Genomic DNA, 14,225 nt, shown 5'->3' with positions numbered 1-14,225 from the left:
TCTGAAGATCACAAATCAAATACCGTTTCCCGGGTCAAGAATGGACTGTCATGCTCAAAATCTCATGCCTGTGTGTATCAAGCTGGACTCAGGATGTGTTTGGCCTTGCTTTGGATGAAGGTGTATTTTTGAGCTTGCCAAGTTGCCAAGATGGACTAACTACATCCTGATGCTGCTTTTGTGTTTAACACACATACATGAGATTTATATCTGTCTCATTTCATTTGTGTCAGTATTTTTCCCAAAATATTTAACTATTACTTAAAATGATGTCCTTGCAAAAAGATTTTTCCCTTAAAGGATATGCTCTCTCAGTTCTTTAATATTGGTACTACAAGGTACGATGGCCCTGAGAGGTCAACACAATGCAATTAGACAAACACATACAAACAGACAAATTCAGATAACATCTTCATCACAACACAACAGAAGTGTTTCCAGGGGACAGTGGGAAGACAGAGGAAAGTGATTAACCTGGCTGGAATGCACTTGTTCAATGCTTTTAACTTATAGTATGTGAGTAAAAGCACTTAGTGAGCTTCCACCTGTGTGTGTTTGTTTCCCAGGCAGGCCAGAGAGATTGTTCTGAAGTATGAGGGCCGACTGACCAGAACCAGAGGCTACCAGACCGCAGGAGCTGATGTATGTACAGAACTAGCATTCACTGTCATTCAAAGTTCCTCCAGACATCCTCTGCTTTGATTCATATTTTGTTTAACATGGTTTTCCCACATAAAAAGTCTCATCTCCTCTTACTTCCTGACTGAGAAATCTGGATCAAGGCCCTTAGCCCCGCCCACCACCTGCTTGCTCCAGGTGGACAGGTGAAAGTTCAGCCACATGTTTGAGCCTCAGTCAGACTCAGACTCAGATGAGGAGTCTGTTAAGACCAGGACCAGAGACTAGCAGACGGATCAGAAGGAAGGCCCAGGAAGCTTATGTTGCTCTAGAGCTCAGTCACACTGATGATTATGGTGTGGTTCCTCAAGCAGTGCTAAAAGCATATACGTTCGAATACTGAGAGAATATAACCGGGACACACTCATTTGGACTATGCATGACAACAAGAGCTAGTGATGTACATGATGATACACGCTGCGTGAGTTGATGGTGTTGGAGCAGTTCAAACAGAGCCAGCCCACGGTCATGCAGACATACTTGAATGACCTGACTGAGTTATCAGCAGCCTCAGCAGCCCTGAACAATGTTCTCATTCATAAGGATTCATGGTGTGACAAGTTCAGTGGTCAGGGTGAAAGGACAGAGGGTTCTGAGAAACGGCACAGTGATAAGAATAGTGGTGCTTGATATCCAACTGTGAACTCTCAATGGTGGGCGACAACACAAGCGTTCATCTGTCAATATTGTCGTAAACCTGGTTACATTAAATCTTGTTGTCCAGCTCTGCAAAAAAGGGAGCCCAAGAGCAAAAACCAGCCCCGCTGTGGCGTGTGATCTCATTGGTTTAAATTCAGTCCAAGGACAGGTGGAAACTGCTGAGGTGAGAGTGGTACCTGAATTACCTGTGAAGGGTATTACCTTACCTTTGGAAAATGACTTGGCTTGCGACCAGGTAGTTGTGACAAAGAAGGGTCATGACTTTTCGTTGACCATCGCGGATGTTACTGCTCGTTTCCCTGACGCTATTCCTTTAAGGAGCATTTAGGCTAGAACCATTACAGAGGCGCTAAGAACGGTGACCAAGCGGTGAGTCAAACCCCCCCCCCCCCCACACACACACACATAGGAAAGGCTACATGCACCCAGGTGAGTCTAGGTCCCACTTTCACATCCATTGCAACACGCAGGGAGAGGCTCTAGGTTACGGGCTGGCTAGCCTTGAGGAACAATCACTAATCTCTAGGGATGCCCTGATTGAGCAGCCGCCAATCATTATCGTTTTTTCAATAAGAAGAAGATTTCTTGTATTCTTCAGGTTTTCGTAGATCTATTCAGAATGGTGGTTATGTCCTGTCAAATGGTGACCAAGACTCAAGCAGCCAGAGAGACAGATTGTGGATAACAGCACAAAGATGGATCAGAACAGAGAGAATCATGGTTGTAACAATGGTGCTACAGAAAAGTAAAATAAAGATGTCACTGCTCTAACTGACCTGAGATCCTCTCAGTGAAATTTGTGCTCTGTACTGTACAGCCATAACTCTAATTAATCTGTCTGACTGTATGCTGAGAGGAGCTCTTTGTGTTATTTCACTGCACTGCAGTAACTTGATCAGGGCCAGAATAATAAAACATGTTGGATTTCTTATGTACAGGCTGCTGAGTACTGATTTTAACACAGCTTTTCTCCTCCTGTGAGTTGAACACACGAACACACTGCAGATAACTTTATCCAATTATGCTGTCTCTGTATTACATACACACATGTTCAGAGAGGAAGCCAGGCAGAGAGAGAGAGAGAGAGAGAGAGAGAGAGAGAGAGAGAGAGCTGTGCAGCTGTAGCACAGCAGCATGAGTGAATTTATAGCCTGTTGTTATAGCCCAGTTTAATTAAAATGTTCAGGCTGCTCAAGCACCATTAGAATAAATTGTCTTTAATCAAGCAGTGTGATAATGATGTATTAAAGCTACAGTTTGGCTCCCAGTTAATTGAAAATCAGAATCATTGGTCCAGCTGACCTTATCTTGATTAATCACCACCATCTCACTTCTGATTTTATCTTTCATCACAACATACGATGTGAAAAGCTTCAGAGTCACATGGTTTCAGTTCTCATGTGGACAACATGGATATGTAGCTACAAAATTAAATTGTGGTAGTGTATTGCAGTCATATAAGCTGTGTTTTAACACTAACAGTTTATCAGAGATATAATAAAATAAAGTCAAAAACAACAGCGCTGGTATGGTGATATTTTTGTGCCTCATCTCTGAGCGCGAAGTGAGGACAGAAAAATTACTTTTGCTAACACGCAAATTATATTTGCTAGTTGAATTCAGGGCTTGAATCGCACAATGACGATCAGGGGGTCGACCTTTTCTCTGCGGCGAATGTGAACCCAGTACAGCAGAGGTGAGTGCTTCAAGGAACTGAGGTGTTACAGTCCTTACAGTACGTTGCTTGTTTAACTAAAGCTGCAAAATAAATGTAGTGGAGTAGAAAGTGCAATATGTAGTGGAGAGGCCCTAATCAGACCCCAATCCCCCCTGCAATTCGAACCCTTGACAGCACGATAATACACTAAATGAAATAGGCATTTCTGTCACATAATTCAATAAGAAAAATACTCACAAACTGAACTCCTGATAATTACGATACTAGCGACCTGATTGGTGACGAAACAGCCAATCCGGATGATGAAGTCTGTGATTGGCTGGTTTTGTGGCACATTGAACTCCTGTGCAATGTTGAGCGAGCGTGCAGCAGAGTTGAGCGCGGCCAGAGCAGACATGTTGAGAGTGCAGTGTGAGAGAACAACTGACTTAAACTGAGTGGCAGACATCAATATAGTGTAATATGTGTGTTTGTATGGCTTGTATTTGGTTTGTATTTGTCTGTGCTCAGGAAGTCCCACTGCTCAGGAATGAGGAACAAAAATAACACCATACACTGGCTGTTTGCTCAGACACTTGGACAAAGAACTCATGTAAATGACAGCTATGTCTATGGAAAAGGCAGAAGCAGCGTTTATTGTTTTTCGCCACCTTCTCCACATGGCTCATATCCCTCTGAATTGTCCCCAGTGAAAGGATGAGCTGGTTTCATTTACCATGTTATGGACTGTAAAGCTGCATCGTTTAGACAGTTTGTTTTAATGGGAGCAATCTGCTGTGACTGGTTCCAGAAGAATCAGGGTAATAACATGAGTTTACACTGTAATCTTAAAAATGTTGAAACAGTAGTATTCAGCCCAGTGACTGAATATTTACACCTGCACCATTTAATAATGTCCATTCATAAAGTGGTGCATGGGTGCAGATGATTGAATAACAGGAATGAATAAAAACACAAACTACAAGCAGCAGGTAATAGTAGCTTGTAATAAAAAGATTAAAAAGAAATAACAAATAGTGTTTCTAGGGATAGTTCACCATTTTGGCAAACACATATTTGCTTTCCTTCTGAAATGAGATGAAAAGATCAGAAGGTGCAGGCTCAGGTGCAGAAACAAATGTGAGCATCTTAAATTGTTGTAAACCGCTGCCACATGTTTTTACAGTGTTGCAAGACTATATTGCATGAGGTTATGGAAGACCAGGATGTCACAGAAAATGTAATAAAGTATTCCTTAATTTCATATTTTAATAGACATTAAAAATAGGAATTGTAAAAAGAATTTATGAATGAATGAATCCATCAATAAATCCATTTAAAAATGGATTTACAGGAAAGCATAGAACTCTCATGAAATAAACCATTTATAAAAAGTTTTATTAATTCATAAATAAATAATAGAATGTGAAAAACTATTTGAAAAGACATTTTCATAATGGGAATACATACCTGGATTCCCTTTTCAATTTCCATTCTCTTTTTCCAGCTGCTTTTCCTATTAGCTAATCAATGAGCTTCGTCATTTAGCTTCTCCTTTTAGCTTCTCTGTGAGACTCTGGACCTTAGGTAAACAGTCATGGGATGTAACAAGCTCTCTGATTGGTTGGCGAGCTAACAACTATCATATCCATCCATCATATACCAATTTCTTATCTATAGACTGTATATAAAAAAAGGGTTTTCCCAGCACTGAAGGCCCAAAGAGAGGCTAAACGGAGAAGCTAATTTATTAGCTAATAGGAAAAGGAAAAGCAACTTGTAAATTAAATCTGAATAATTTATTGATGATTCATCCATAATGCTTTGTAAAAAGAATGATTTAATTATCAAAGACCTTGCATTAGCCAAACACTGTTGTGGCAATGATTGAGCTGCAACACTGGTGTGACTAAAGAAGTTCAAAACATCTCAGTCATCTCTCAGTCTCAGTGTAGATAAATATACGAACGTCAACGCATTATGACTACAGCACATCGTTGAGGTGTGTGTCGGTCAGAGGTGACAGGAAGTCAGTAGCGTCTGACTGTCTTCTCTTTAAACACCATTGTGTCCCCTGCAGCTGCTGAAGAAACTCTCCCGTTTGCTTTACAACGTCGTGGTTCTGTTCATTCCCTGGGAAGTGAGGATCAAAAAGATCGAAAGTGAGTTGTGTTTTTGTTTCACAGAGTCAAAGTCACTGACAAAGTACTCTGATTTATTTTGTTTGTAAAGTGTTATACCCAGTGATGTAGCAAATCCTCCTACTGTCATCATTAATATGCATGTTGTGTAAATGAGCTTTTTAGGGCAAAGAAAGTTAAATCCAAGCTTTTGTGAATGTGTAATCTCAATAATACCTGGCACAAACATTCCCTAGGACTTATGAACTGGTTAGATTTTGGTGGTCAAAGGTCAAAGGTCTTCAATGTGACATCATAATGTTCTGCAAAAACACTTCTAGCCATTATTCAAAGCTGTAACTCAGGGAGAGACTGTGACCATATTTCCTGTAACTTGGTTGGTTGGTGGAGTGGTTGTCTGAAAATCTAATTGATATTTGTTAATATTGGTTGTGTACCACTACGTTAGTGTTTGTGGATGAAGTGTTTGAAACATATTAAATCCATGTTTGTAAGTCACTCTTAGTCAGATGTTTTTCTCTGTCTTTGTGAGGTCACTTTGGGTCGGGAGTAGCCTCCTACTTCATCTTCCTGCGCTGGTTGTTTGGGATCAACATCGTCCTCACCATCATGACTGGAGCCTTCATTGTCCTGCCAGAGGTCAGCAAGTGCGGTATACAGTGCATTTACAAAGTGTTCAGACCCCTTCAAAATGTTCACATTGTAATGTTGCAGCCTTCTGCTAAAATGAAAATAAAAAAATATTACAACTCTATTAACATACACGTTAACAGTGAAAAGACGCAAAGCATAAATTATTTAAAAGTAAACATTTTTGCATGAAATTATTATTTCCTCATACCCACCAGTGCACACATGAGACACGGTATTAGTAATTCCCAAATTAATTATTATTCCAGCTTGAATACAGATGTGTTAAATACATGCTCATTGCAGCCACTGAATAAATGAACTGGCTGCAGCTCACAGCTACGCTGAAGGACACGGCACCCCCAGAGTCCAAAGAATAAAACTAAAGATTCATTAGATCAGATGAGGCTCTGTAGCTACAGCATCACATAGCCAGGTGTGTTGTGATGTGTCAAATTCAAGCCTGATTTTGATGCACAGGAGAGAGGGAGGAAGCTTTGAGCAGGAAGTATTCATCACTAATATCCACACAGATACACATATTGTGTGTTTGGAAAAACTGACATTATGTTAGCTGAGAAATAATCTCTGCTCTGCATCTCTCTCTCTCATATGGCAGAGCAAACCTTTATGTACCACATCACACACTAAGACGTCATAACTATGCATTTTTCATTTTTCTTGTTATTTTTATTCATGGGTAAAGTAAGGCTGAAATAAGATAAAAAAATCTGGGGTGAGAGAAAAATAAATAAAAGGCTCTGTGTTGCTCTCCCAAAAAAAGTCATTTCAGCAAAAGGACATAAACCCATAACTAGGGATGATCGCACCACGTTTTTTTGCTCCTAATCGCACTCCGACTCATTTAATATTGAGTATCTGCTGATACTGAGTATATTTACAGTATATATATATACATAGATCTATATATATATATATATATATATATATATATATACAAAGATACAATAAAAAGATAAATTGTGCAAGTTATTGGTCACATACACTCCTCAGTTTCAATCACAACTAATTTATCTTAAATGAAGAATTTTTAGGCCCTTTTCTTCTATGCTTTAATGTTCTATTATATATTTAATACTTATTCTTTCTTGACTTCACCTCTGTAAATGTGTTTTTCATTTGTTCATCTGATCAGAGGATCCTTTACAATCAGGTGATTCTCAGCTACTTCAGCTCAGGCAGTTAAAGTAGAAATTGTGGCCGAGAACAAAAGGCAGAGGAGGAGGGTGCTGTTGGATTTATGTTTGTCTCTGACATGCAGACACAAGCAATTTCCCCCAGACATGACATCCTATCATTCCCATCTCTCTCTCCCTCCATCATTTGTTGGGACTAACCTTCCACTGTCTCCTCTCATACGTCCAACCTTTGTCTCACCTCTGCTTATTGAGTAATATCCTCCAACATCCAACATCATGGATGTTGTGTCAGATTTGATCTGTGTGCCCGTTTCATGTGACCAATTATATGACGGAGGATGAGACGGAGGGTCGGTCCGCTTCAGATATTACTCTATGACTTAAGTTTACCTTCTGTTAGGCAAATATATATATATAGATACACCATGCTCTTTAAGTCAGAGGCAATAAACAATAAACAATCAAACATTGTATTCACATTTATTCATTGCATTACACACAATTTAATATTCTGGAATACCATGTACATCAATATATAATAAATAGATAGATACACAAATACATAAATACAGCTATTAAATAAATCCTGAAATACATAAAAAAGGTAATTCATGTAGAAATATATAAATAAAAGCAAATATAATTATACAGTATAAGTGAGTCAATATATATAAATACAGATACAAATGACACAAATAAATGAACATAATAAAATGGCTTTTCATTTTGAAAATGACATTTTTATTTATCTCAGGGGACTTTTATTTTGTAATTCAACATTTATTTATTTGTTTATAGAGACTTTTACTTCCTTATGCCACATTTATTTCCCAGCTGAAACTGTGGGATAACGATGCTGGGAAATAAATATGTAAAAGTAAGAGTGTCTGGAAATAAATAAATGTGAAATTATAAAATAAAAGATGTCTGAAATAAATAAAATGTCATGTTTTCATTTGTCAAAAGCTATTTATTTATTTAGTTATTTATTCATTTATTTATTCATTTATATAGCTTTTCATTTATCTATTTATTGACTTGCTTATATATTTATTTTTACATTTATTGTATGTTTCATAAAATTTGCACTGTATACAATTAACACTGTATGTCTGGAGTTACTGTGTTTAGTGGATTTGTTCATGGCAGATAAGTCAATCTGCATCATGTATCCTCTTCTAGATTCTAGATGACCTTTGAAACATGAATTCATACCACTGACCATCAGCAAGCCATTTTAAAAAGAGTTGGGCAGTCAACAATGAGGGAGGCTACAGGTTATCATTTCAGCTAAAATGATTTCATAGTTGAGATTGTTGTCCCTGTGGTGTGTTCTGCAACCACTCGAGACATATTTGGCTCTGAAGACTGTTCTCCCAAGAAACAAGAACAAAACTTTACATTCAAGTAACTGTGCCCTCTAATGGCCATATTCATTATAAATGTCTAGCCCTGTGTGATGTCACTGCAGAGCAACTAAGTCCACAGAGGGAGGAGGTTGAGGTGGATGGGTGAATATAATATGACAGAAAGTCAGTGTCAGTTTCCTTGAACAATGGCCTTGGTTGTTCCTTATTATCATTGTCACCATGATGATGAAGGTCCTTTGTTATTATTAATATTATTATAATTATAATATATATATATATATATATATATATAAGTATTAATATTAATATTATAATTATTAGTATTAGTAGTATTAGTAGTAGTAGTAGTAGTAGTAGTACTACTAGTTGTAGTATTTATTGCCTCGCCAAACCATGATTTTTCTCTAACCCTAACCAGGGGAGTATCGACAAACAACATGATTTGATTTGTCTTATGAGCTTCATTTTCAAACATTTTGAGAACCAGGCTTATTTTCTTTATTTTTGAGACTGAGATGAGACCCCGGCCCGCTTGCAATACTTTTGTGGTTGGGAACCACTGACAGACAAACCAAAACATAACAACAACAGTTTGTGGTTTATTGGGTTATATGGGTTATTATTGACAAATTACTGTTTATCCTTCTGCCCAGCCAGATACAGCCAGTTAGGTGTGCTAGCTGTTTACCCCTTTTATTATTATTATTATTATTATTTATTAGATTAAAAAAAAAAAACTGTCTTCGTGTTTCTTTCCCTGCATGTACAGTCTGTAAAAGGTTTTTTTGATGTATTGTTGTCATCATAACGGCTGTGGCTCAGGACGCAGAGCGGGTCGTCTGCTAATTAGAAGGTCAGTGGTTCGATCTCCGGCTCCTCGGGGCCACATTGGCCCTGATGGCTGTTCCATCGGTGTTTGACTGTGACTGTATGAATGTGAGTGAATGTGGCAAGTATTGTAAAGTGCTTTGAGTGATCAGTAAGACTAGAAAAGCGCTATATAAGTGCAAGTCCATTTACCATAATAACACGTCTAATTTGTCTCTGTGTTTGTGTGAAGTAGCTGCTGGCTGGAGCTCCGTTTGGAACGACGAGGAGTAAAACTATCCCCAAGGAGCATCTGGCTTCAGCGCAGGACCTGGACACCATCTGGTCTCTTGGGGCAAGCCTCTCTTTCCTTCTTCTGTCAATAGCAAATGACTCACAGACACAATGGACCATTATTCCATCATTTATTGCCTCCAGACCTCTACTCCAGGGCCAATTTAACCTCCTCTTCTTCTACAAGTTATGTAACTTTAGAGTCAGAATAATACTGCTGGCTTGTAAAGATAATCATTATTGTCATTATTGAATCCTATGTTACTCTAATCCTATGTTACTCTAGATGTAGGTGATTTCCTTGTCATGTCATCATGTGCTGTACATCCCAGTGTTTGCTGAGAACATGTGTTGTATGTGTTTGATCTCCACAGGGCTACCTGCAGTACTCTGTGTTATTCTATGGCTACTATGGCAGGGTGAGGAAGATTGGCAGCGCCGGGTACCGTTTGCCTCTCGCCTACTTCCTGGTTGGGATGGCGGTCTTTGCCTACAGTTTCATCATCCTGTTAAGAAAGTAATCATTATTCCTTTTCAACTTACACTGATTTGATAATGATTAGATGATGTAATATTATGATGTAATGCTTGAGGTTCGTCAGGTTTTCAGGTCACATCTGTTTAAGATAATAACTATACTGTCATGGTCTCAGCCTGGAGGCTCCAGGGTTTTGGTTTTTTGGACTTTTTTGGACTTTCTTGATTTAGTTTTCTGTGTTTTGGGTTTCTGTTCTGGGGTTTGAGTATTTCTGGTTTGGGTATTTCTAGTGTCTAGTTTAGTCTTGTGCTCTGTTTCCCCGTGCACTTCCTGTTTTATTTTGTAATTACGTTCCTTGTGTGTCTCAGTGTTTTGCTTCCTGTCTTGGTCCTGTTTCTGTGTGGTGATTGTCTGCCCCGCCCTAATGTGTTTCACCTGTGTTCAATCACCCTTGCCTCCCTTGTCTATATAGTCTTTGTGCTCCCCTTTGTCTGTGTCGATTCGTCTGTTTATCTCTGGGTTTGTCTTCATCTGGTCGCGTTGCCTGTTCATGTCTGGTCTGTCCTTAGTCTGTTCATGTTGCCTGTTGTCACCCCCTGTGCTTCTGGTGTTTTGGCCTGCTGTTCCTTGTGGTTCCCTGCGCTTGTTTTTTAAGTTCTTTTGTTTAATAAACCTGTCTGCACCGTCTCCCAAGTGTTGGCTGCATTTTGGGTCCACCCCTACTTACCACAAACCTTGACATATACTACAGCTCATTGAAAGGTGACACAGTCTAATGGCCTGGTCACACCTGCATTTCAAACAGCAAAATTAAGGAGTAAAATCAATTATACATTCATACATTTACATACAACAGACATTTTCACTGGATCTTTCTGTAATAAAATTCTGTAGATCTGAGATGATCACAGTCTTTGAGCTATTTTATTAGCTTATAAGAATTTCTGATGAAACAGAGTTTGAGTTAAGGTTTTCTTAAAATCGAAACACCCTGAAGTCTTCTCCTTAAGGTTCCTGTAAAATGTTCACTTGAATATTTAAGGTTTTCTCCTTTTCGTAAGAAAAAGAAAACAAAACGAAAAGTTCCTCTGACTCTGTCTTTACTGCAACATGACTGAGTCGATGGTGATAAGTGAAGAGGATGGACACATCCCAAGAAGAGTGGACGAACCCAATGGACACCTAACAATAAAGAACTGACTCTATTGACCTTCAGTCAGTTTAGGATTTGTCTGAATGTCTGGAGTTGGATCCCTCTACTTTCCGCAGCTCAACAGTCTCCATGGAAACAGTAGAATTTTACCGCTGTACAATCTCTCACTGCTGCAAATGTCTTAACTTTTTTCCTTAACTAAGGAAACCTTTTTAAGAAATTCTGTGTGACACCTTTAAGTAACAACCCCCCCCCCCCCAGCTAAGGAGAAATAATTTAACCTTAAGTGTTTTACATAAGTAGAAAACTTAAGGTGTTTTGTGCAAACATCACTTGCTCTCTTCTGCCTACTGCTTATTCTGTAAAACTAGAATCACCTCAAGCTGTGGTCCTGAACTCACTCTATATATGGAAATGTGTATTGATGATGGTGCCAGATGAAATGTCACAAAATCATTTATTAGGATCATAAATATCCACAAAGTCCATGGAAATCTGGCCAGGATTTGTTGAGAATCTTGTTCTGAGCCAAAGTGTTGGACTGGTCGACTGACTGAATAATTGACATCATCACAACAACAACATCACTATCCTTAACATGTTGTTATTTAATGTTTTAATATATGTCCTAAATAATAATTCTGTTGCAGAATGGCCAAGAACTCCCGTCTGAGTCTGGCCAGCGCCTCTGATGAGAACTTCACGTTCTGCTGGAGGGTTTTCTGTGCCTGGGATTATCTGATAGGAAACCCAGAAGCTGCAGAGAGCAAGGGAGCCGCCATCGTCAACAACATCAGGGTCAGAGACACACACGGACACGCAAACTACACAAGCAATGGACTGTACACATCCATTACACTTCCATGTAGCTCTAATCACCCTTTATGTTTTTGCATTTCTCTATTCATGTATCTCCAACACTTTTCATGCACAGAATAATTTAGATCAGAATCACTTACATGTGATTCCGAATGTTTTTCTGCACAGGAAGCCATTGTCGAGGAGCAGGAAAAGAAGAAGGATACCAGTTTGTAAGTGTATTTGCTATGTGTATTGCTTGTTTCTGTGCATGTTAGTGATCAGTGTTCCTCCTGTTGTGTCAGCTGAAACAACCAAACAGTGACTCCACAATCCTCCGTGCTTGTTTTCATATCTCAGCTGTCACTGTATCACTTTGTCATACGAGGTGAGGCTATAAGATAATGAGTCTAATGCTGGTTCCACTTTCATAAGCCCAGTCTTATTATTTAATATCCACAATTTTTTTAACCAGTTTTTTTTTGTTGTTCTCGTGGAAATAATATCTCAGTAGCGCCTCGACACAACTTCTTCAAATTAGGCACAAACATTCACTAGGACTCAAGGACAAACTGATTAGATTTTGGTGGCTAAAGGTCAAAGGTCACGGTTAAAGGGACCTCACAAATCATGATTTTATCTCAAGAACTCTTCAAGGGAATTTCTTCAAATTTGGCACAAATGTTCGATGGGACTCAAAGACGAACTGATCAGATTTTGTTGGTCAATGGTTAAAGGTCAAAGGTCAAAGGTCAAGGTCAATGTGACCTCACAAAACACTTTTTAGCCATAACTGATGACACAACAATTATGTCCAAATTTCCCACAAATGTTTAATACCTTATATGACTCTGAATACACAAGAATGTAACCTGAAACTAGTCTGAGTTGCGTCAAACAACCGTGAGGCAGCAATTCAATTTCCTTTTTTTTGAGAAGTGGATGAACAGTGTCTTTTTTGAAATACTGTGTCTTTCCTGATTTTGGAAGATGAAATTTGTGCTCTCTATCTGATCAGCGTATTTCTGTGTGTCATCAGGGCAGTTCTGATCAGTCTGCGTATCTTAGCCAACATCCTGGTGCTGCTGTCTCTGGCCGGCAGCATCTACATCATCTACTTTGTGGTGGACCGTTCTCAGAAACTGGAGCAGGTGAAGCCAGAGCTGACGCTGTGGGAGAAGAATGAGGTAGGCGAGCAGAGCAGACATCATCGTCCTCATCGTTCCTCATCATCATTAGTGTGATTAGATTATCCAACATACAATACAGCTCCGAGGAAAGCAGAGGCAGAAACTGATCCAGTGGAAGAAGCTTCCATCTGTCAGTGACATTGTTTCATTCACTTCAGTGAGCGTGCTCTTCTATCAACCTGAGAACCAGCTCAGTGTTCAGCTCTGGATCCAAATATTGATTAGAAGTCATGCACTGTAACCATTAGGGCAAAATGATTTACTTCTGATATATCTAATTTAATCTTCAAACTATTACACAGGTGTTCTTTTATGGCACTTTATATGCCAACAAAGTATATTTGTACTAAATATTACTGATGAAGTTGTTTTGCAGCGATCCGAGTCATTTAATATTGAGTATCAAAGTTATTAAAGCAATCACATGTTTATGCTTGACAAAACCTGCATCCATGCTATTCATGCTTTTTTGTTTGTTTGTTTGTTTTTTGTACAAAATGACAAACAAAAAAATATTTTATATGGTTCTTATTATTTGTTTTTTTAACAAAATAATGGACCACAGCGATGGGCTGTTCATCCAAAGGGATTGATTCAATGACTCTGCCTTGGCACTGTGTTGAGGAAATTTCTCTCTCCTTCTAAAAGTGTCCTCCAGTGTGTGTTGCCTCGGTGCAGCCTCTGCCTGAGTTACCTGAGTGAACTCACTGTATTCCTTTAGTGTTTATATTTTAGGTGCTGTAGTATTGAACGCAGCTCTGTTACTACCTGCATGCTGCCACAAATTGTGCTCTCCGTTTACAACACCTGTGTGACAGCTGACTTAAACAAACAATCAGCCTTAGTTTTGTGCTCAATAAAGCCGATACTAATAAAAATAAATATTTCCTTACAAATCATTTCATCTGTATGATGACACATGTTCATAAGTTCCCCGAACACAAAGTGATATCTTCCGACTGCTTATTCAATTTGAGCAAAAGTAAAAAACAAACAAACAAAGATATTCACTTTACAATGACAGGAAACAACAAGTGTTTTAAAGCTGACCAGCACATAATTATGGGTTTTGCTGACGTATTTAACTTAGGGCTACTTAGGTTTTAATCTGATGACATGCAGTTCACACCTTGTCAGACTGCTGACTGCTGAAAGTCACTCAGACACAGTTAAGTAACAAGGTGCATATTGGAAAGGGGCTGTTGATAT

At 38.8% G+C, this 14,225-nt stretch overlaps 1 protein-coding gene across 1 annotated transcript in view; it reads left to right on the top strand.

The window, feature by feature from the left end:
* LOC130165599 (transmembrane channel-like protein 3) overlaps nucleotides 1–14,225 on the top strand; it is a 48,448-nt gene that overhangs the window by 13,850 nt on the left and 20,373 nt on the right. Inside the window, exons 3-10 of the mRNA XM_056371031.1 lie at nucleotides 567–642; nucleotides 5,076–5,157; nucleotides 5,669–5,775; nucleotides 9,360–9,458; nucleotides 9,772–9,914; nucleotides 11,679–11,826; nucleotides 12,016–12,059; nucleotides 12,866–13,013. Coding sequence (XP_056227006.1) covers nucleotides 567–642; nucleotides 5,076–5,157; nucleotides 5,669–5,775; nucleotides 9,360–9,458; nucleotides 9,772–9,914; nucleotides 11,679–11,826; nucleotides 12,016–12,059; nucleotides 12,866–13,013 — 847 coding nt within the window. The remainder of the gene's footprint in view (nucleotides 1–566; nucleotides 643–5,075; nucleotides 5,158–5,668; nucleotides 5,776–9,359; nucleotides 9,459–9,771; nucleotides 9,915–11,678; nucleotides 11,827–12,015; nucleotides 12,060–12,865; nucleotides 13,014–14,225) is intronic.

Source organism: Seriola aureovittata, chromosome 1, assembly GCF_021018895.1.
Source record: "Seriola aureovittata isolate HTS-2021-v1 ecotype China chromosome 1, ASM2101889v1, whole genome shotgun sequence".
NCBI classification, from domain to species: domain Eukaryota; kingdom Metazoa; phylum Chordata; class Actinopteri; order Carangiformes; family Carangidae; genus Seriola; species Seriola aureovittata.
This window is presented reverse-complemented; position numbering and strand designations above follow the sequence as displayed.